General features: G+C 65.6%; 1 protein-coding gene across 1 annotated transcript in view; it reads left to right on the forward strand.

Annotated features, from left to right (window-relative positions):
• Positions 1–427: 427 nt before the first annotated feature.
• Positions 428–22,628, forward strand: part of LOC117646541 (ecdysone receptor) — a 60,668-nt gene continuing 38,467 nt past the window's right edge. Inside the window, exon 1 of the mRNA XM_034387569.1 lies at positions 428–647. Within this exon, the coding sequence (XP_034243460.1) occupies positions 452–647 (196 nt within the window). The 5' untranslated portion in view covers positions 428–451. The remainder of the gene's footprint in view (positions 648–22,628) is intronic.

The following is a 22,628-nucleotide window of genomic DNA, read 5'->3' on the forward strand; positions in this document are numbered from 1 at the left end:
ACTTTCCTAGCGCCTGTCGTTGAAGCAGGTTTTAGAAACTCGTGGAGCAGCGAAGCATCGTCCTCCAGTTTTTGATTTGTTGTTCTCTGTTGCAGGGTCGCTGGCAGAATGCGGATGGGCGTACAGTGTGCCGCCCCGAGTGCCGCGCGCGCCGCCCCGTGCCGTGCTGGCCAGTAGGCACCGCGACGGGCGGGACGGGCGGGACGGGCGGGACGGGCGGGACGGGCCGCTTGGCATGGACCTGAAGCACGCCGATCTCATGTACTGCGGGCCCGGGGGCGCGGGCGGCGCGGGCGCGGTCGTGCCGGAGGACAAGATGCTGGGCGTGGGCGTGCACATGGTGGGCCCCCAGGGCGGCATCAAGGCGGAGGCCGGCCTGGCTGGTGGCCTAGCTGGCGGCCTGGCTGGCGGCCTGGCTGGCGGCCTGGGCGGCCACGGCGCGGTGGTCCCCATGAACGGCAACGGCAAGAGGCCCAGCCCGGACCACTGGGACAGCTCCCCCAGCCACAGCGACTCGGCCACGGCGGCGCCGCCGCTCACGCCGTCCCCGGGACCCAACCCCCACCACTACACCGTCATCTCCAACGGCTACTCGTCGCCCATGTCGTCCGGCAGCTACGACCCCTACTCGCCCAACGGGAAACTAGGTGAGTGCTCCGGCCGTCTGTGTGGGTGCGTGTGCGTTGGTGTGTGTGCCGAGGGCGAGCCGCGCGGGGCGTCGTCGTCGGATGTGAGGGACTCGGAGTGACGGGCCGCGTCGAAGAGTCTCCTCCTTGATGATAAGACGCAGAGGAAGAGGGGGGGGGACGTTTCCGACGGTGCCACAGAGGACGCCGCGTGTCAATGTGTGTGTTTGTGCGTGTGTGTGTGTTGAAGGGTGGGGCAGTGATGGGACGGCGATGGCGTCCTCGAAGACGTCCACGCACAGGAATAGCGCCGGGCACTGTTTGTGTGTTGTGTGCCGGCGACGCGACCTTATGTCCTGACGGACTCGGTGCGCCGCCATGAGGCGCTGGGGGCTTGGCTGGGGCCGTCGGGGTGCCAGGAGCGGCCTGCAGTGCAGTGCAGTGCCAGGGCCAGAGGGCCAGGCGGCCAGGGGGGCAGGGGGCCTCGCCGTGGTGCTCGTCGCCCCGCGGGGTGGGGTGGGGTGGGGGTTAATGAAAGGTTCGAGTGATGGATAGCACGGCGGCGTGCGGTTACAGTGGGGGCGTCTCGACCGTCTCGACCTTCCATCAGGGCAATGCGATGCATCGATCGCCATCATTACACCTCGGCCCGCCAGGCCGCCAGGCCCGGCGAAGCCCGGCGTTCGGGGGGTTGCGAGGTACGAGGCCCAGCGCCGCCAGGCCTGTGGACGCCCTGGCAGGCAGGCCGGCCGGCCGAGGTCACGGCCAGTCACGCGGCCAGCGTCGCGGGGTCGCTGACCCCTTGAGTAATGCCCCAACCCCCTCCGTGGAAACCCCCGTTGCCACCTTTTCCAAAGCACCCCGGCGTGAGGCCCTTAAAAAGCTCGTAAATTCCGCTCGCGGGGGGTCGTGCGGGTAGGGGCAGGGGTTGGCGAGGGGGTCTTTCCGGCACAGCGCCGCCTCGGTATTGGTTATTACGGTTTGGCGGTGGGGGTGGATGGCCGTGCGCGTTATGTGTGGCTCGGCCGACGACGTCACCGAGGCCGTCGTCGAGGAGACGCGGCGGTCGTCATCGCCATCCTCACCCACCGCCGCCGCTGGTCTCGGTGAGAAACCAATCGCGCCGGCGTGCCTAGGCGTGCCGGGAACGGGCCGCGGCGTCGTGGTCGTCGGCGTGGTGCTGGCGGCCGCGGCGGCCGTCCTGCGCGCCGATAGCGTTATCGCCGCGGTCGGCGGCGGCCCTGCATAGCACTGCCCTGCACTGCACTGCACTGGGAGTGCGCGGCCACACCGGAAGCGGCGCAGCGGCCGCGCGGAGCGGAGGGCAGGTTGCGAAATTATTAACTCCCCCCTCGCCCCCTGCCCTACTCGAGTTTTATTGGAAGGGGTTGGCTTTATGCAGGCGCGTTGATGGGGTTGTTTGCCGCGGGGGGGGGGGGGGGTGACCCCAGCCGCGCACTCACACTCACTCGGTGTTCGCCTTTGTGGCAACGCGCGTATTCGCGGCCTTGGCGGCAATCACGAGACTTTTTCTCCAAAACTTTGGCTTGAGCTGATGACTGCGCGGGAAAATGTGTGTGTTTTTTTTTTTTTTTTTGTAGGGGTTGCAGGAAAGGCAATTGGCAGCGGGAAAAACGCGCGCTTTGATGTCGGAACGGCCAAAAGCAGCTAGCGGCGATTGTATGGACATTGATTGGAACGGCGGATTGAGTCTCTCTCTTTCTCTCTCTCTCGCACCTGCAGGGGACGCCCCATCGCCCCGTGCGTGCGAGAGAGAGCGACGAACGCGGGGCGTGCCCGCGGCGCAGGCTGGAAGCACACTGGAAGCGAGCGGCGCCTCTCAATGATAGCGCTAATGAGCGAATGCAGGGTCAATGAATAAAGCAAATGAATTGATGATTAACGAATGAAAGACTGGCGAAATGAATGAACGAATGAATGGAGATCCGCCGATGCGAGAAGCAGACGCTGAAGAAATGAAGCACTGAGCTGCATCGCTGTCATACGAAAGATGGATCGCTCCCATCCTTGGTTCTGGGAATACTCACGTGCGGCGGCGTGCCGTACTCGAGTTGTGTCAAACCTTTTAAAAAAGTGCACTATCAGTCGTTTCTAGTTTTACGGGCGTTTTTGTGGCGTGCGAGTAATCGCTTTGTTTTCTGGGCAACTCTTTCCCTGCAACCTGCAGGCCTGCAGGCGGACGGAACGGAACGCCGTGCCGGCTGGGGGAGGGGGAGGGGGAGGGGGAGGGGCGCCGGCGCTTTCTCCCGATCCCCCCGCCCCCTCCCCCTCCGACTCGTTGGCTCCGTGTCTAGCATTTCGTCAACAAACTCCGCCCAGAGGAAATTGGCAAAAAAAAAAAAAACGTGCGAGGCTCTGAAGGACGTGATGACTTAATGCTCAGGTCTCCTATTTGCTCCTCCTCAGTGTGTCGCCTCGTTTGCCTGTTTGTCGTCCTGAAGTGGGTCACGCCTACATACAGTCACGCAAAGTCGCAAAGTTTGTATAATTTTGTGGAGTTTTTTTACGTCCCGTTTCAGCCCCGCTGTCTGGCCTGTTGGCGGGTCAGAGATGGTGGTGATTTTGCTTTCGTTACATTTCCCTTTTCGCAGCCTTCTGACAGCCAATCGGAAGGGAACCCCCTCCCCGTTTTGCCCTTCAGTCCCCAGTGCGTCCACTGTGTGTGTGTGTGTGGGGGGGGGGGGCGTCGCGAAGCGTGTTCGTTTCGACTCGCGAAGGCGAGGCGCCATGATTGAGGCTCTCGGATGAAAGGCGCGTGGAAAAGCTCCTCTCGCGAAACGCGGCTACGCGAGGCATTGAGGAATCGGCACACGGTGTGCAAGAGAAATAAAAAGGGGGGGGGGGCGGCCGAGTGAATGACACTGGCTGCCATGTGACTCTCCGTCCAATTTGCCTGGCACGGCTCTTTGACATTCGCGTCGGATTGGAATAACCTTGACGGTTCGTGTCGGTGCTCGGAGGAACGGCCTCAATGCCCCCCTCTCCCCCTCCCCCCCCCTTTTCCTTTTCGACGGGTCCGACCAGTCCGTCCAGGCTGTACGGCTGTATACGCGGCGCGACAACACGCAAAACCTGTAATGGCATCTCGATTCTGCTTTCCCGGTCTTCTTCTTCTGCCTCGGACTCCTCTTCCTCCACCTCCTCCTCCTTCTGCTTCTCCGGCATAGACGTGTGCCGCGCCTATTTTTAACCTTTTTCTCGGCTCTTTGTTTTGTTTTATTGTTCGCCGCGGAGAGGCTTTTGGCTTTGCGCAGGAAATGAAGGCCTTCTTCGCCGTTTAGTGCCGCCATTACATTATTTTTCGTTATCATTTATTTCTTCTATTCGTTTGGCCGATAAGTTGTTTTAGGCGCCTGATAATGAGAGTGCAGAAGGTCCGTGCTCCTTTTGCCGTAACGACGCCATGTTTTGCAGCGATCGGAGCCGTGGCGGTCTGCTGGCCCTTCTGCCTCGACCCATCGCGGTTTGGGTCCTCCAAGGGGAAGGGGTGGGCGAAGTGGGTGTGCCGGGCGGAGGGCGGCGGGCGGGGGCATGCGGGTGCCGTGTGGGCCGTGTGGGGCTGATTAAGGACATCGCCGCTCCGTAAAGTTTTAATGGCTTCCAGAGATGTCGTCGAAGCCCTTCTCTCGCTGCGAGTGCGGCGAGTGGTGTGTCCGCTGTCCGGCGGGGAGCGAGTACGGCGAGTGACGTCAGGGGGGACGGCGCAAGGTCAGTCCGGACAAAAACGGGTGACTCGCCCGGCTCGGCTCGGCACTGCGGTTCGGGCCAAGCCGCCCAAGCCGCCCAAGCCGTAAGCCGTGTCCCGGGGAAGGACAATGAGGGCGGCGTGCATAGCGATGCGTTCACCCGGCCGCCTCCGGGACGCCGCGTGCGCCGTGAGTGCGAGAGAGACCGCCTCTCCGTCGCCACGTCGCTGCACCTGGTCCGCGTTGCGGCCGTCCCGTCCGTCTCCGCGCGCTCCGGTGTGCATCTATCTGGGCGATAGCGGGAAAGAGGCGATGCGTTCGGTGTATCGGTGCAGGCAGGCAGTGCACACCCACCAGATAAGGTATCGCAGCGGGGCTGGCGGGGCTGGCAGGCGGGCAGAGCGGCGCCGCGTCAGCCCGGCAGGCAGGCCACCCGAACGCACGCGTGCGCGGAGTGCCGCCGGGCGGCCTACCTCGCAGGGTGCAATGCACCCGCCGACGCCGGCTAGCGACCAGCCCCGACGCGGCCTCCGGGTCATCTGGCGTCCCGGTTGACCCGATTCGGCACGCACTGGGCGCACTCGCAGTCTCGTTTAATCTTGGCTCTGGGGATGGTCGCCCCGCGGCTTCGGCTTTATCGTTTCGGAAGCCGCTGGCTCGGCGCCTCGCCCCGACGGCGGCCTCGGGGATGGGGGTTCCGGGCGGTGTTTGAACCGCGACGAGGCGCGGGACGCTCTTGGCGTGCTGCGGATAGGCAGGCGTGGCGCTGGCCGTGCCGCTGGCCGAAAGTGGGCTATTTTTAGCCGGGCGCGCCCTGCCGACCTGCCAGACCCACTGCCTGACGAGCAGAAGAGTGACTAGTCCCGAGGGGGCGGCGGGCCGGCGCGCGCCTGGGGGCGCCTATGCCGTGCATGTGGCGGGGAGGGGGGGGGGCAAGGCAAATGCCACATGCCGAGGGGTCGGCGCGGAAACCCCGCCGGCTGGTTGTTAAAACGGGGAAGACGAGGAAACGCCGTGGGTGTGGTGGTCGAGGCCCTGGTCGAGGCCCTGGTCGAGGCCCTGGTCGAGTGACATCGGCTCGGTGTGCAGGCCGCCCCTCTGTCCGGAGCCGGTGGCAGCCGATGGCCGTCATTGCGTGGCGAGTGGCCGAGTGGCCGGGCTTGGGTATCGACCGGGATAAAAGCAGCGTTGGAGCGGCCGAGCGGCGCACCGAAGCGGCCAGCGACCCCCCGTCGCTGCGTCGCTCCACTGGGCTGTCTGCCGCCCTTGGCGCGGTCCGCGGCACGGCGCGGCAGTGTAGGCCGATGTAGGCCCGAAGGCCGCCAATCGATGCCGCCCCTGTGTGATTGGGTGAGTGACCGCAAGGGCCGCGGCTGCAGGAGGCCGGCGGTGCACGGCGGCCTTGTGCCCAGCTCGCGACCCGCTGGCGCGCCGCTGCCGGACGGTCCCCCGCGGGGGCCTCGGGGGGCCTGACGGGGCCTCGGAGGGGCGCCTATCGACCTGCACTGCCCTGCGTCCGTCCGCAGGGCGTCGCGGGGCGTCGCGGGGCGTCGCCGGCCTGCCGCCTGGCCTATGGCGCTGGCGGGCCGTCGGGCCGTCGAGCCGAGAGGTTCGCGTGCAGGCCGAGAGGCGCGGCGCGTGCATAGCCCGGCCGGCATCGACCTGAAGGCCTACCCTCTCAGAAAAGGATCCAATCCGCGGCGAACATAACACGACCCGCCATTTTCGTTCCCTGAGTTTTCATTTTTTCGAGGGGAAAATGTTTGAGACGTGGTCGCCCTCTTGTTTGTGGAGTCCTTCCCTTCCCTTCCCGCGTGCCCTGGTCGGAGCCCTGCCCTCGACGCCCTTCACCCCATGCCGTGCCCTTCGCTGTAATGGCAAGAGGAAAAGGCCAGTTTGCCGGGGCAGCGCGGCGCACCCAGCACTGTGTCAGGCGCGCGGCTGCCTGGCTGCCTGGCTGCCTACCGGGGGTGAAGTTGGCCGCTACCGCATCGAGTTTTCCTCGTCGCGTTTCCCCCCGTTGTTGTTCTGCTCATTAATTCGATGCTGGCCGGCCGCCCCACTGGCGTCTGGTGGTCTCTGTCAATAGGCCGGCACCCGGGGGGGGGGGGGGGGGGGGGCTGCTACCTCGTCCGAAATGCCGCGGTGTACCCCCGAGGCGGTGCCTCGCGCCGCTCCCGCACGCCACCCTCGAAAGGTCAAAGTCGGCGTCCTCGCGGAGGGCGGCTGGCGGCGGCAGGGCAGGGCGGCAGGGCGCGGCGGGTGCAGCAGCCACACTGCCACCGCCGCTATCTGCACCGCCGTCTTGCACGCCGTTATTTCGAGCGAGCTGCCGGCCGGCCGTGGTCTGACCTCGAGCTGTGTGTGCATGTGTGTGTGTGGTGTGTGTGTGTGTGACGCCATGCGCGCCGCGCCTCTCGATACGATGCAACGTGTTGTCCTGGGAAGGAGGAGGCAACGAACTGCCCTGCGGCTTATCTCATGTCATTCTCAAGGCTGCGGCGTGACTCTGCGTGTGTGTGAGTGAGTTTAAGTGTGACACTGTGTGTGTCTATGTGTGTGTGTGTGGCGGCGCTACTCTACTGTAGGACAGCGGCGTGGCGCGGTTAATGCTTTATGTCCCTACTACCTCGTTGCCCAGTTTCCCACACTTATCTATTTTAGTACGGGCTTTTGCCTTCTATTTTGGGCCGTGTGTGTGTGTGTGTGTGTGTGTGTGAGTTGATATCTGTGTTGGTGGCCCCCCGCCGTCGTCGCCGCCACCTGCTCTGAGAGCTGCTGTGGCGACGCGACGTCGATCGATCAAGTCAAGAGTCCTTGGATCCGCGCTCCTGGTCACGCGTCCGTTTGTTTGAGTGCGTTCGTGTGTCTCCTTCTCTGTCCCTCTGTCTTTGTCTCACTGCCGGACTGACTCTGTCTTTTGTCTTTGTGCTTGCAGGTACGTGTCTGTGGCTGTGAAGGGGGCCCGCGGCGTCGTCGAGCAGTAGGTACCTGTACCCCAGGCGGGGCCGGCGGGGCTCCGCTGGGTCGTCGGCGACGTGCGCGCCACGTGGACGACGCGCCGGGATGGAGCGAGACTGACCTGGATCGTGTCGGGGCGGAGAGTCGGGCGGGTGGCGTCGTTCGCAGGGGTCGTCCCATTCGCCCGCATTCGCCCGCATTCGCCCGCATTCGCCCGCGCGCCCCGGCCATGAATATTCGATGCAGCGTCTCGGCGACGCCCCGGCGACGCGATGGCGAGGCGACACCGGCCGCGGGGTCGTCGTCGTCGCACTCGTCATTGGAGCCCGGCTGGGGCCCGGCGGGGGGCGGCGGGGGTAAAAGTGGGGGAGGGGTTTGAAAAAATGATGGTCGTCGGGTGGCCGATGGCGGTGTGCATAATGAAGTGGCGGGGCCCTGCAGGGCGTGCTGCCCCCCGGCAAGGCGGGCAAGGCCCTCGTCGAGGCCGTCGGCGAGGTGGTCCCGGTGGCGCCCCGTGCACCCGCCCGGCGATGATTGGGTTTGCGCGGCGCTCGCATCGGTGGCCGGCGGGCCTAGGGGGTGTAAGGGGGCTGCTGGGCTGCCGCGCAGATTGAGATTGGAGCGCTCGGCTCCGCCCGGCCCGGCCTGATTGCCGCTCGGCTTGCCCCGCCTGGGATTCGGTAGCATTATGGTGAGGTCCGCGACGAGGTCCGCGACCCGCACGCCGGCGGCATTTGAACCGCGCGGCCGAGCGCTGCGTGCCGATCCGGGGAATGAAACTCGTCCTCGGGATGCCGTCGTTATCTGAAGCAGCGACCGGACGGACGACGGCGTGGTGCACGCGATGCGCGTCCCGGTCGCGTCCCGGTCGCGTCCCGGTCACGGCGCGGTCACGGCGCAGTCACGGCGCGGTCACGGCGCGGTCACGGGACGGAGGCGTTGGCTCGCGCAGCTGCATGGTGACGGTGCGGCCGTTCGAACAACGGCACTCGCCGGCTGGGTCGCTGCGGCGGCTGCGCTGGCGTGGCCTTGCACCTAATCAGGCGTTGCCCGGCCCTCCTGCCTCCTGCCACATTCGGGATGGGGCGGGCAGGATGCGGGGCACGGCGGCACGGCCGGGGTAGGGGGCACAGCGAGGCAGCCAGACGGCCTTGGCTGCCTTGGCGGCATGTGCAGTGTGTCTGCTCTGGCCGAGTGCGTGGGGGAGGGGAGGGGAGGGAAGGGGGAGCGTGGCCTGATGCGACAGCCGACGAATAAAACGCCGCTCCGCCAATTCCGATTGTCACTCGCCGGAGGGGCGGGGCGGGGTGCTTGTCGCCGTCCACCCACCCGGGGCCCCTGCGGACATGCGGCGGGCAACCTGCTCGCACTGCAGCCCGCCGGATTGCCTACCGGCACGGCGCTCGCCCTGGTTGCCTAGATGCTTGCCGGGGCTGCGCGGCTCGCGTCGGCGGGTTCGACGTCCCTTTGACGGCCCGGCCCGCCGAGCCCTGCCCAAGGACGCGTCGGGCGCGTCGCGGCGCGGCCCCGGTTGGCCTAGGTTAGTGCTCATCGCACACGGTTTGGCCCAAGGACGTGCATGTTGGCCTAGGACGGCGTGGCCCCGGCGTGGCGCGCGGTGGTCCACCAGACACCGCGAGGGGGCCCGCGGGGGCAGGCCGGGGACCGGGGGCCCCGACAGGGCACTGCCCTTCCCCCCTCCCCCCGCTCCCCGACCAAGGCCTCTGGGTGACGTGGTCGCCAATAAGCCGGCTCGGTGGCCTTCCTCGTCCTCGCCCATGTATTCGCTCTTCGCTCCACTTATTTTTTCGTTTTCCTTATTTTCCCCTCGTTACTGCCGCGGTTGGCATGGCAGCAGCGCGTCGCCCGCAGTGCCGCCCGGGGCTGCTTCGGTTTATCGCAAGCCTTTCGGAGCTCGCTGGTGGGGCGGGGGCGGCGGGAAATTGAAAGTCTGGCCGGAGCAGTGCAATTATCCACGGCCGGCGGTCCGACTGACTGCGAGGGCGCGGTAGGCGCGGCGCGGATGTGTCCCGGCGCGTGACCTTTTGACCCCCGCGGCGCGTCGGCCCGCTCCGTCTGCACGTCGTGCGCCTTGTCACTCTGAATGGTCCGCCGGGCGGCCGGGCCCAGACCGAGATGACGACGGCGGCGACGGGGGGAACCTTTTGGCGGCGAGTGTGAGTGTACCGGGCCGGCGCGCCGCCGCCTAGCCGACAGTCTGGCACATTTGGGTGTACAGTCGGCGGCAAGAGTGGGCGCTTCGCCCAGCCTCGCCGGCCTAGATCTCCGAGCCTCGGAGTCGTTGGCATGGCTGCCTGCCGGCTATTGATAGCGACATGTGAGGCAAGGACATGCCGCCCGCCCGGTGGATCCCCGGCCGTTCCGCGGCCATGCCTCGGCGTGGCTCTGTTGCCCGTCCAGACAGACACGACGTCGTCTACGCCCACCGCCGCCGCGCCGCCGCGCCGCCATGGCCCGGCGGGCAGGCCCAGCCACACGGGCCCAGCCAGCCCCCCGCCCACCGTCGCAGACAAACACAGAGCACAGAGATGAGGCCTACATTATAGGTGGCGCTGTAAATATGTTCGACCTTCAACCCGCCGCGCCGTGCCGTGCCGCGCCGCGCCTCCTCGGAGGGGTCTGCCTGCCGGTCTGTCAGCCTGTCTGCGCCGGCGACAACGACGACGACGGAAACGGCGGGAATGATGCGCTGGCTGCCCCTCCTTGCCGCGAAAACGGGAGCGTCGCGTCTTTTTGTCTTTCCGTCTCTCTCTCTGCCCGGATACTTACTGCGTGCCGCGTCGCCCGCTCTCTGGTTCGCACCGGCTGCGCAAGGCGCGCAAGGACGTCGAACGAACGCCTGCCTGCGAGTGTGACTAAATGTTTGTCAGGCGAAGAAACGAGTGCGACTGCTTTTTTAAGGGTTGGTACCGCGGTCTTGCGGCAGGCAGTGGTCGCGTCGGTGTGTCGGACCGTGCCTCTTGCTTTTGTCGAGTTGCACAACCGGTAGAGGCCTAGCGGCCTTTCCGAGCGCGCGCTCGTCGAAAGAAACGGCGAACTTCGGATCGCCTAAAAAGTGAGATGTCACACCGCGCTGTTAATCAAAATTCCCGCGATCGCCTCTCGTGGATGACACTTCTTCGCGTCCCTTTCCTCCTCCGATGCTCAGACTGTGTGTGTGTGTGTGTGTGTGTGTGTTTGTGTGTGTTTCTGTTTCTATTGGTTTGGCGGTTCCCTTCTGGCAGCGCATAGGTGTGCGGTTCGAGGTGCATGTTGGGATAGATTGGGTGCGCCGGCCCGGCCCGCCCACCGCACCATGCGCTGACGCCCGCCCGCCCCGCCCCACCCCGCTCCGCGGTAGCTGAACTCTGAAGGTGACACTAGTGCCCGTTCTCTGGCTCGCTGCCTGCCTGCCTGACCGCCTGCCCGCCAGTCCGCCAGCCATACCGGCCGGTGGGAAGGCATCTGTGCGCCCATTGGCCGGGCGCGACGCCTCTGCCCCCACCACCGGCAATTTTGTGCGCGGATAACACAGTGGCAGGGAACCCAGGGAATGCCAGCTGCCAGCCACACTGCCTGCGCCTCTGGCTTGCCCGGGCTTGCCTGGCTTGCCTGCCTAGCGGCCTACCTCACTGCGGATCGCCTTGTGACTCGCGCCCCCTTTGCCCCCACGCCCCTCGAGGGGCCCTGGCCGCCCTGGGCGCGCCCCTGCCGATCGGGTTGCACGGGCTGCACGCACACGACCGCGCCGTCGAGCCGCACCCGCCACCCAGGCGTCGCGGGTTCGAATCCGCGCGCCGACCGAGGGCAGTTCTGTTTTTGTTTTGCGCGACTGGAGTGGCGCGCGGCAGGTGGCGCCATTGTCATCGGGCGATAGGGCGGCCCCGCCACGCCCGTATTGAGTAGTGCACCACGTGATAAGAGCACGCTCACACACACGCACACACAGACAGAGGATGCGCCGAGTGTGCGCGCAGAGATAGAGGCGCCCGTAGCGAGTAATTGAGCGAACGAGAAGGCGGTGGGGAATGCCGCTGGAATGGCCGGGCAGCTAGGCGGCGGTGCAAAGGTGTGTGACTCGCCTGTCACGGCGCGTCACGGCGCGTCACGGTGCCACGAGTGGCGGTGATGATGGTACAGCCGAGAGACGTGCCCGATGCGCCGCCCGACGCGCAGCCCGCGCAGTCTGACTGCTGTTTTGGTTCGTGCACCTCGGCATTGACAGGTCTGCGCGCCGCGCCGCCGCGCTGCAAGTCGGGTTCCGAACCGGGCCTCCGTCTCTCTCGCGCCCCTTCGGGACTATCGCGACGCCCCATGAGTGCGACAGAGACAGCGAGGAAAGCAGTGTTGGGAAGCAGCCCTCTGCGGGGGTGGGCGCGGCCCTTGGCCCGGCCGGGGCGCGTCGGCGCGGCACGGCGTGGCACGGCACGGCACGGCCGCCGCTTCCGACGTGTGGCGTGACTGACACGCCCGTGACGCGTCTGTGTGCGCCGAGCCAGCCCCGCGGCGTACAGACGCCTGCTTCCGAAGGAACGTCCTCTCTCTCTGACACCGCTACGCGACGCCCCACGGGTGTGAGAGAGACGGGCAGACGGAGCGATCCCGCGGACCGCGGCGGCAGTGTGGCGTTCGTTTCCGAAACGTGACGCGCCGGCGGCGGCGCGGCGGCGTCCCTGGTTTGCATAGCCGGGGGCGGCGAGGCGACGCGACGCGACATGACGCGACCCGGGGTTGCGGGCTGCGGAGGGGAACGCCCTATCTCGCGCCGTGAATTTTCCATTTTGGAAATGGCTCGCAGGTGTGTGTGTGCGCGCGCTAGGGACAATGGGCTGGCTGGCTGGATAAGGTCCGTTGGTGCGATCCGTCTCGTCACTGTCACCCGATTGTCGCGATGCCCCGACACGACATCCACTGTAGGGGCGGCACGGACACGGCGACACAGCCTTGGCGTGCGTGGTGCGCGCGAGCGTGTGAACGTGTCCAGTGTGGTGGGTAAGATAGAGAGAGATAGCCAGGGCCATTTATTAGTTGGCTCCAGAAGTCTCCCAGCAACCAATTAGCCGGACAGTGGGCGGCCGGAGCGCGTAGCCTGGCGTGGCGCGTCGCCGTGCTCACGACAATATAGCGTAGTGACATTCCAGCGAGTCCCCGCCGCCGCAACGCCGGGTCGGTTGGCTCAGGTTCGGGTTCGATCCCCGCCACCGCGGGATATTTTTTTTCTCCCCGGCTGAGCTATGCTGTTGGGTTGTTGATCTCGGGCTATCCTGGCCAGCCAGCCGCGCCACCGCGCCGGGATCCTCGACCTGACTGTATGTGTGGCCGTCGGCCGGGCCGCGGGGCCGCGGGGCCGGGCCTCGTCGTGGACGGGTGACGCGGTGTTTACGAACGCCAGGCCGGCCGGCCGGCCTGACGCATGGCAGGCATGGCGGGCCCGTGCAATTCGCACTGGTTTAACGTCCAGGTCGGACTGTGTGTACACTGCACTCGAGCGATTCGCTCATCTTGATTTTTTTTCCTGTATTGTTGTTTTTCTGGCTCTTCACTCCATTTATCGTTGTGCTTTTAAATATCTTGCGCCCGGCGACCGTTCGGTCACATACCGAACGGAACGCGGTGATAACCTTGGACTCGTTTCCCTGATAGCGCACGGCGTGGCGCGGCGCGGCGTAACAGTGTAACAGTACGTGGCCGTCCTAGGCGGGGCGTAACTATGTCAGGCGCCGTGGGGAGGGGGGCTCGGAGAGAGGCCCGGCGGAGCCAGTCCGACATGTCCGCGCTTTCTCTCTCTCCGCCCCTTTCTCCGCGGTCCCCTCTTCCCTCTCTCTCCCTCTGCCAGCGCAGGCCGGCAGCGCAGCAGCGCGGCGGCAGCATTCAGCCAGCGGGCACCAGGCCGGCCAGGCCGCATTGACATTGAAAGTCAAGTGCAGCCCTTTGCTGCAGCTGCTGCAGCTGCACCGGCTGCGCGCCGCGCCGCCACGGTCGGCGGACTGCACTGCAGACTCTGAATGCAGCGCAAGCTTGGCTTTGCTTGGCTGTGCCGTCGTCGTGCCGTTTCCCTCCCTCCCTCCAGCGCGGCGGCCGCGGCGGCAGTGGGCGAATCGCGGCCGGTGGCGCCCTCCAGCGGCGTCCGGCGGAACCTCGTCGGCCTGCGCGCCGCCGCGCCGCGGCAGTTGGCCGTCTGGCCGCTAGAGCGCGCGGGCGTCGCTGCTGGCGGCGCGCCGCTCGCTGGGCCTGTTTCTGTTTGCACTCGGCTGCTGTCGCTGGTGTTGTCTCCTTTTCCCCTTTCCTTTCCTCTCAGCGCGCCGGGTACCGCGCTGGTGCCGTGCACGTCGTACAGGTGCCGCGGAAGCGCCAAGCGGCGGAAGGAAGTGGAGGAGTGGAAGAGGAAGCGGACGAAGCGGCCGCCGCCTCGGTGGTTTGCGCAGTCTCCGCCAGAGGGCGGCAAGGTCTCGGCCACCGAGGAGCGCCAAGCGCGGACGCCGCGGAGTGGGATGGGATGGGATTTGGGAGGATCCATTGAACTCGGCACGACGCGGCACGGCACGCGGTGACGCTCTGGCGCGCCGTCAGGCCGTCAGGCCGTGCCGTCAGGTGTTGTTGTTTTGGAAGTGCAGTGGGCGTGTGCTGGGACGTTCGGACACGCGCGCGCTGTCTGTCTCTCTCTCTCCCGCCCGTGTTTGTGCCAGTTTGCGCGCGTCCACACATTGACTCGCGTGTGAAGGGCAGCGAGATTAGGAGGGAGGTTGTTGCACGAGCCCGCCGCGCTAAGCCCGCCGAGCGCGAAGCGCGAAGCCCCGCGCCAGACTTTGCCAAATAAGACAGACGCACGCGGAAAGGGCGGCGCCGCGGCTGGAGGGAAACCAGGGAAACGCACTCTTGGCTCGCGACGCGGCTGGCGGCTGCCTTGGCTTTGAAGGCGCCGACTCCCAGCAAACGGAGCGGTGACGCAATCATTTGATCGGTTGCGTCGCGTGACGTTCCGGACTTCCCCCCGGCCCGATGATGGCCCTGCAGTGGAGAGTGACACCTCGGCGTCGTCGTCCTGGTGATTGGCCGCCGGCCGCGCTGGCAGCGTGCTCGTCGTTTCCACTGTACGGCATGACCTTGGCTCCGGACACTGGCCGACGAGGCGCGGCCGCGCGGCCGTGCCGCGATGATCGCACTGCCATGGGCGCGGCGCAGGCGGCGACATGACTCCCGTCTCCACCGTCGGGTGGGGTGGACGACGACGCCGACGTCCGGGGCCGCGCGGCTTGGTGACAGCCCGGCGGACGCGTGGTGTTTGGCCAGATTGGCGCAACGAACGGGGTCATACGGCAGGCACGGCAGCCGATCTGGAGCACGGCGCGGTGCGGCGCGGCGGCAGGGGATGCGCGAGGGGCCTTCGAGGCCTTGGCATCGATATTGGGTTTCTTTCGGGCCTGGGGCCCGGCCAGGCCGAGGGCGGCGTCGGCGGAACGCTTCTGCGCGCGGCCGTGCCGCCCTGGCGTCCTCCTCCCTGCCCTAATACACTGTGTCCCCGTTGGCCGGCTGCCAGGCCAGGGTCAGTGTGCGTAATAAGAAAAGCACTCGGCGGGCTGCGGAAAAAATAAACGCGTGGCGGAAAAAACTGAAAGGCGCGACGGTGAGATTCGAACCCGCCATCATCGCCGCCCCGGCGGCGTTTTTCTATAGTTTTTCCCGACCGCGAGGCGCGAGGTGCCCTTATTTTGGGAGCAGGTGCGCGATTGTAGAGTGGAATAATAGCACGGCCGTATAAGTGTGATGACTTTGTGAGAGTGTGTTGGTGCGCGCGCAGATTGGAATTAGATCCGGCTGTTTTGTTTTTCGGTTTGTTGTTTTTTTTTGGCATGGAGCGGTGAACGCACGGCCGGAGTGAGCTCACTGCGGTGTGCTTATATAGGCTGGCCGCGTGGTCAGGAGTTTCCGCCCAATCACAGTCCGAGCATGGCGGGGCGCGGGGCGCGGGGCTCGCGGACGAGAAGAGCAAGTGCCGCGGCTCCTAGAGCCTACCGGCCACCGCGCCGCGCCGTGGCCTTGGGGCTTCCGGGCGACGCGTGGGTCCTGCAGCAGGTCCTGCAGGTCCTGCAAGGGGCACCAAGGCCGCTAGGGGTGGCAGGGCGAACGGCGGCGAGGCGAGGGTCACTGAGTACGACGCGGCCGTGTGAATGGCTGCCTGGAACTCCTGGAGGGTCCGTCGGAATCCGCCGGCCGGGCGTGGAAAAAGTTGGCGGTGACCGCCGCGCTGCTGCGCGCTGCGTGGTGGTCGTGAGAGTCGCCGCGCTGCACCCTCCGCCGCGGTGCCGCGGACTCGCAGCGCGCAGCCCACACTGGAACTGGTTTCCGTTCCGTTTGGGTTGTTTCGCGACGCGAGCACGCGAGCCGCCAAGTCGGATCTTCTGTTTTGCCTTCGGGGCGGCTCCGCCGGCCCCGCGGTCCCTCGGGCCGTCGCCTCGCGGCCGTTGACGCGCGTTGCGCAACCGGCTCGTGTTTGCACCGCGAGGACTGCCCCGTGTTGGAGCCCCGCCGCCACGGCGCCGCGGCACCCGGCTGGAGGCTTTCATTTGGGGGGAGGAAAGGTGCCCGTGGTGATCCACGTGCTTCATCAGCATCGCCAGCGTCGCCCCCAAGCGGGGCCCCAACTGGAGGCGCGGCGCTCCTGGAAGCTCCAGGCGAGTCGTGCCGTGCCGCGCCGTGCCTCCAGAGCCGCGGCGTACTGTACCTCCGCGAGCACTGCTCCTTCCTCGGTGAGCCAGGCGGGCCCGCCGCGGAGCACCGCGGAGCACGACGGAAACATATTCTGACCTTGAGTACGGCCATTGTCGCTAGTGCGCGGGGCGCGGCGGGGCGGGGCGCGGCGGGGCGCGGCGGGGCGCGGCGGGGTGGGGCCTGTGGCTTGGGCCCCGCCCGCCCCGCCCCGGAGGGGCCCGGAGGAGTGCGGGTGGCCGGCGTTGTAGTGTACAGTGAACGCCTCGCCTCGGCCCGCACCAATTTTCCAGTTTGGCTCGGTGGTCGGTTGGCGGGCCGTGGTTCTCGGCGCGGCCGTGTTGCTGGAGGCGCCACCTTCAGAGAGACGCGACGTGACTCGACTCCAGCAGAGCGCCTGCCAGGCCAAGGGTAGGCAGCCGTCCCCACAGCGGCGCGCGGAGGGGCGGAGGCTGCCTACCGCGCGGGCGATTGCGACGGCCAGCCCGTCGTTCTTCTTGACTTGCCGCACTGCGTGGCCGTGGCTGCTACACTATCTGCCCGTCCACTTGTCCAGCGGCTTGGCAGTGTGGCGTCCCGGAGACATTGTCCTCTTAATTTTAGTGGCCGCGCCCGCCGCGAGATGGCGTCGCAGTCGTTAGCCGGCAGGCAGTGCGAGATGCGGCGCTCCTGATTTCGTCGGCACGGCGACGGCCGGTGGCTTGGCAGTGGCCTGGCGGTCCTTGTGTGGCCGCGTGGTCTCCGCATGCTTCGCGTTGGAACCCCAAATCCCCAAGCGGGCAATGTTTGGCGCGCTCGATCGGGCCGTGCTCCTTTGGAGATTGCACGGAAAAAAATCCCTTAGTTGTGACAGCCAATGCATTGGCTGATATGGGGCCAGCCAAGAATCAGCAGTCGTGGTAACTAAAAATATTGCTAGCAGCATCAGCAATCATGCCTGGTCGCGACAGCCAACCACATTTGTTGTGCTAGCTAATCCCTCAGTTACAAACGCTAATAAATTTTTTACTCTCCGAAAAATACTGAGACGGGAATAGAACCCGGGACTATTGGCTGAGAACCGTGCTCGGAGGCACTGAGCCACGGAAGCACATGTGTGTGTCGTATGGCCTGCCCCAATGTCACTCCGGGTGGAGGGCCGAAAAAAATACTTCGCAACTTTGATCGCAGTTGAAGTAAAGCTTTGAGGGACTGCATGATTTGCGCGTGCAGCTAACCCCATTAGTTGCCTCAGCTAAGAACCCCACGCTGGATCAGTAAACGTGGGAGTGGCTCTCACGGCAAACACTATCAGTTGCGGTAGCAAAAGCATCATGGTTTTCATAGCTGAACCTCCTACTGTCTGCCTTAGCTAATTTAAAATTTGTAGCCACGGCAATGAGGGTTATGTTTTATAGCTAAGATAATGACTGCGGTAGCTGAGAACATTAGCTGGCGCCATATCAGCTAACACATTAGCTGTCACAACGAATGCTCAGCTGTAACAACTAAGATATTTTTTTCCGTGTGTCTCGCTTGGACTTTTGCCCTCTCCGGAGCATCAGCAGCGCCAACCAGGGGCCTCGTACGACGAGTTTGCCGTGCCCAACGACCGTGGCGGGAAAAGGGGGGGGGGGCTGCGCGCTGTCCTGGCCGCGCCGTCGTGCAGCAAGTGTCTGTGCCCTAGGAAGGGGGCCGGCCTGTTGATGACGCCCCCTTTGCTGGCCGTGCTGTGGGTTTCGTTCTTGGTTCGAATTGACTCGTTCGTTGCGGGCCACCCCAAGTGTGACACCCCCTGTCTGTCTGTGGAGCGACAAGATGTGTGCGTCTATGCCACGTGTCTAATCGTCCCTCTCTCTCTCTGTGTTGCAGGTGAGTGCTGAGGTTGGTGAGCTGGGCCGGGGCTGTCCAGATGTGACGTAACTGAGGTGAGACGAGAATCCTGGCGTCGTTGGGTTGGCAGCGCGGAGCGCGTAGCGCCGCTGGCGGTGTGCTGGATACGATTCGGTCGCCTTTCTCGCATGGAGGTCTTCCAGTTTCAACGAGTCGCGCCGTCCCTCTCCCTCTCTCCCTCCCTGACGTGCGTGCGCGCGTGTATGTGCGCGTACCTGTTGCCCTTCCAGGCCTTATACCTCCAAACTGGTTTTCTTGCCGAGTTATGAATTTAAAAACAAAAACAAAAAGTCGTCTTGTTTTTGTTTTTTCGTGTTATCATTATCATTTTTGCCCGCGCGGTGTAAGATTTCCTTCCGTTCCTGCGCTCCGTGCTCGCGGATACCTTTGTTTTATTGTTATTGTTGTTTGGTTCTCACCGCGCGCGCACGCACGTCAAGGCAACGAAAAATTTTATGTCGTTTTTATTTGTTTTTGATGCGTCAAATGTTTTTATTGTTATTAAAATTTGAAGCTGCTCGATTTTTGATGGTTCATGGGTATCTTCCGCAACGCGCGGATAACTCTACCTCGTCCTCGCGAAAAACAAAACTTCCTCGGCACTCCGCGCCTGTTTTGGGGCTATTCCGCGCGCGGGGATGGCTGCTGAACCCGCTGGACCGGCGATCAAGGCGCCTGGCAACCGTCTATTAGTGTCGATACCGAAATGTATGACGGAAACGCGCCGCGCGGTGGAAGGCGGGAAGCGAATGTACGTTCATCGGCTAGCCCCGGGCCGGGCGTTCGGGACCCGGCTCGGCGGGCCAAATATTTGTCCGAAAGGGACTCGGTGAAGACCCGAAGGGCGAGCGCGGCCGCGAGGGACGCGAGGCGGTGGCGGCGAAGGGACTCGGTGTTTGGACACAGTCTGTGGACACTGGGTTTAGAGCGGCCGAGGGCCGAGGGACTCTGGCGTCCCGGCGAGGACTTCCCTGCTGTCCGGCCGTACCTCCGACCGCGCGTGCGAGTTGACTGACCGGCCCACAGAGCGCGCCACGCGGTGCCACGTGGGGGTGTCGCGGCACGGCACGGCAGGCTCGGGGGAAGTCCGGCGGCTGGAGCAGCACGTCCGCGAAGTGCCGCCGCGGCCGGCGGTAGTGGCGCTAGTGGCGCCGGCTGGCAATAATTAAGCCGCAGGCCGTAATTGGACATTTATAATGTGGGGGAGAGAGAGATAAGGCGTGTGTGCCTGGAGAGAGGGAGAGAGATGGCGCTGGTGTGATTGATGCCGCAGTGCTGTGCTGGCTGTGCTGTTCCGCTGGCTGCCTTCACGTGCGGGATGGCGTCTCAGTTTACGCCCAGGTGGGGGGGGGGCGTTCTGCTTTTGCCCAGCGGGTTCATTAAGGCGACAGGGCACCCTGCTATTTGCCCGGGGCCCACGCCGTGTCCGCTGGACGTGTCCACCGGGAAGGTATTGTTGGCCGCGAGCGGGGACGGGGACGGAGAAAGAAGGAGAGGATGAAAAATTATACAGTGTCAGGGAGGGTAATCTAGGAGCGGTGTGCTGCCGCCCGATGGGATGGGCGTCGCGGCGTCGCGGTGCTTCGGGTCGACATACCTCGCTGGCCGACGCTCCACGTCGCTGAAAAAATAAGCAAAAACTTGAGGCAAAATGGAAGAAATACGCAGATCCCAGCAGCGCCAAGTTTTTATACAACCGCGCGTTTCTGGCCGAACCACTTTTACTTGCGTTCTTATTCACGAATTTACGGCCGCAGTCGTCGCGGAGCAATTAAAAGCCGGCCGCGGGAAAGACGAGGAGAGGAGACTGACTTGGCGAGCGAGGCGAGGCGAGGCTGTGGCCCGCCACCGGCGTTGAGGTTTCCAGCGGCCGGCCAAAACTCGAAACCCCCAGCGGGCTGCTGGCCCTGCAATGGCGCTGCCGACGGTGAGATGCCGCAGAATGGGAGATAACCACGGCCTCGCTGTTTGCTAGCGGTTTACGCATAATTTGCCTGTAAACTCGGCGGCGAGATGGCGGGGCCGTCGTCTGCTGTCGGAAGCCGGCCGGTGCGTGTGTGCGTCTCGGTCGCGGGATCGGCTCGGGGAATCTGGCAGCGCACAGTGTGCGTGTCGCTGCGGTCGCGGTCGAGGCCGTGTAGTACACTAGTACGGCGTGCAGTGTCGTGTCGTGTCGGCGATAAGGGCCCGTCCTGCGTGCCGCGCTCCTTGCGCTCCTCGACCGCTCACTTGCCGATCCAACCCGAAGGGCCGACGGGCCGGTCCAGCGCCGAAAACAACAACAACAACAACAACAACAACAAAAGACACGCGCAATTGGAAGCTAGGCTGCGCGTCCGTCGTTTTTTTTTTTGTGGGCGCGGGGCCCTCGTTGCCTTTCCGGCGTCGTTACCACTTGGTTACGTCATTTGCGGCCGCGCCCCGCCGCCACGCCGCCCCTGCACAGCGCAGCGCAGTCAGTGCAACCTTGGCCGTGCTCCGCCTCCTGGCGGGGCGGGGCGGGGCGGGGCGGGGCGGGCCCCTCGGAGTGCATCATGGGCCGGCGCGCGGCCGCGCTGAGCTAGCCGGAGGTGAGAGGGAGAAGGGAAGGCGAGGGCCGGAGGGGAAAGAGAGAGGGAAGGAGAGCACGCGGGGGACCGTCGCGCAATGATCTGCGGCCATGCGGTGTCCGGGCTGCTCGCTCGCGGACGCGCCTCGCCAGCTCCTTGCCGCTCCGCGTGGCCGTGGGCCGCGGCGCCGCGGCGACGGGACGCTCTTTTCCAGCTCCAGGCGCGGCGGCGCGGCGCTCGGTCGGTGGTTTTGTGGGAACTTGTTTCGCGGTCGCGATTCGTGGCCACGGGGGCGGCGCGGGGAGGGGGGGGGGCAAGCATCGCAGTGGCGCCGCCGTCCAGGGAGGCATCCTGTGGCGAGGCGGCCAGGCTGCTGCCAAAGGCATACGTATTGTTGTTGTTCCGCGGCTTGGGACGTTCCGTATCGTTGCGAGAGAGACTGAGACCGACGGCGCATGCAGTACAGTGCGGGCTGCCCAGTATAAGAATCTCCGGCCGGCACACCCAGCACGCCGGGTGGACGACGGGTGGACGCGCCGAATGGTCGCTTAAAAAGATTAGTGCCCGACGAAGCCATTTCGCGGACGGGCCCTGCCTGCCTGCGCCTGCCTGCTGCCGCCGCCTCGGGCGCACGCCGCGCACGTAGAGGGTACCCGGTACCACAGAGACTGCCCCCCCCCCCCCCGGCCGGCCTTTTCTCTCGACTCGCGCGTCTTCTAGTGCGGCCGAGACCTCGCTGCCTTGCCCTTCCCCTCCCCCTCCCCTTTCGCGCCACTTCTATAGAAGTGAAGTTGCCATGACCGCCGTGCCGGCGTGCCCCGGCGTGCCCCCTCCCCCTTCCCCCCGCCGCTCATGGCACGGCGCGCCGCGGGAAAGGAAGGGGACGCCATGAGCCGGGGAGTGGGAACGTAGAAAGGGAACGGCGCGGGACGCGGGCTGGCTGCACGCTCGGTAACACCGCGTAACATGCTGTAACCGCCCCGGCCGTGCCCATGGAGGCCGTGCCCATGGAGACCGTGCCCGTCCAGGGACCTTGCCGTGGACCGGCCCTGTGAGGTGCCAGGCAGCAGGGGGTGCGGCCCTTGGGCCCTGTGGGGGTGGTGCCTGGCTGGCGGGGTGGTTGGCGTCGTCAGTGATGCCGTGGGTGATGCGCCGCAGCAGTGCAGGACGGTGGTGGTCGTGAAGCGACGTGAAGGGTCTGCCGTTGTAAGTTTGCTACTTATTGTAAAAGGCGAGTGTGCGGAACGGCAGCGCAGCAAGGCGGCAGGAAGGAAGCCGAGAAGGAGAAGAAGAAGGAGGAGGTGGAGGAGGGCCGCGGCAAGTCGCGGAGTACAGTCGGGCTGAAAAGCAAAGTGCCATTGACTTTTTGCTTCCTTTCTCTCTCTGCGACTTGCTGACTGGCTGCACTGCCGCTTCGCTGCATCGGCCGCCGCGGCGGCGTTGCCGCGCCGTGTCCGCGACGCCTCGGCAGACCCTTGCCGTCGACGCCGCGGCGGACGGCGCCGGCGACTTGCTGAGCACTTTTCGACGCCGGCGCCAGCCAGGTGCAGCGGCAGGCCTAGGCAGGCCCGATCCGAACTGTGCGTTTCGTCGCTCTGTCTCTCTCGCTTCGCAGGGTCCCGTGAGGGTGCGAGAGAGACAGAGCGACGCACGCACTGTTGGCTGGGGAGGCCACGTGCAGCGTGCGCAGCGTGCACCCACGCCGCGGCGCGCGGCGAGCACGTGGCCCAGCGACGCCCCTGCTTGGCCCTGCCTGCACGTGGGCAGCTGGCCGGCCAGTGGCAGGCAGAGTCGGACGCCCAGTCAGCCAGTCATCAGTATTCGGCGCAGTCAGTCACTTTGGCCGTCGCGGGGGCGCCCCGCCCCGCCCCGCCAGGACTAAGTGCGACGGCCGCTGGATGGATGGCAGTAGTTTGGGCCGCGAGGTGGGAATAGCAAATGGCCCGCCTAGCCGCCTTGGCCGGTGGCGGTCGGTCACGACGCGGCGCTACGCGTGAGTCCATCCGACGGACGTGGCTGTGGCGTGGCTGTGCCGCCGTGTCGAGATTCGGTGCTTCCCTTCGCCGCCCGGCAACGCGCCGCCGCGGCCGCGAGGTTCGGCCGGATAAGCCTATCTCCGTCACCCCGGGGGCCGGGACGCCCGGGACGGCCTCGACCACCAAGTCGACGGGGCGACGAGACAACCGCACCGCGCGGCATCCGAGTCT

The sequence above is a fragment of the Thrips palmi genome, unplaced genomic scaffold (assembly GCF_012932325.1).
Source record: "Thrips palmi isolate BJ-2018 unplaced genomic scaffold, TpBJ-2018v1 HiC_scaffold_19, whole genome shotgun sequence".
NCBI classification, from domain to species: Eukaryota; Metazoa; Arthropoda; class Insecta; order Thysanoptera; family Thripidae; genus Thrips; species Thrips palmi.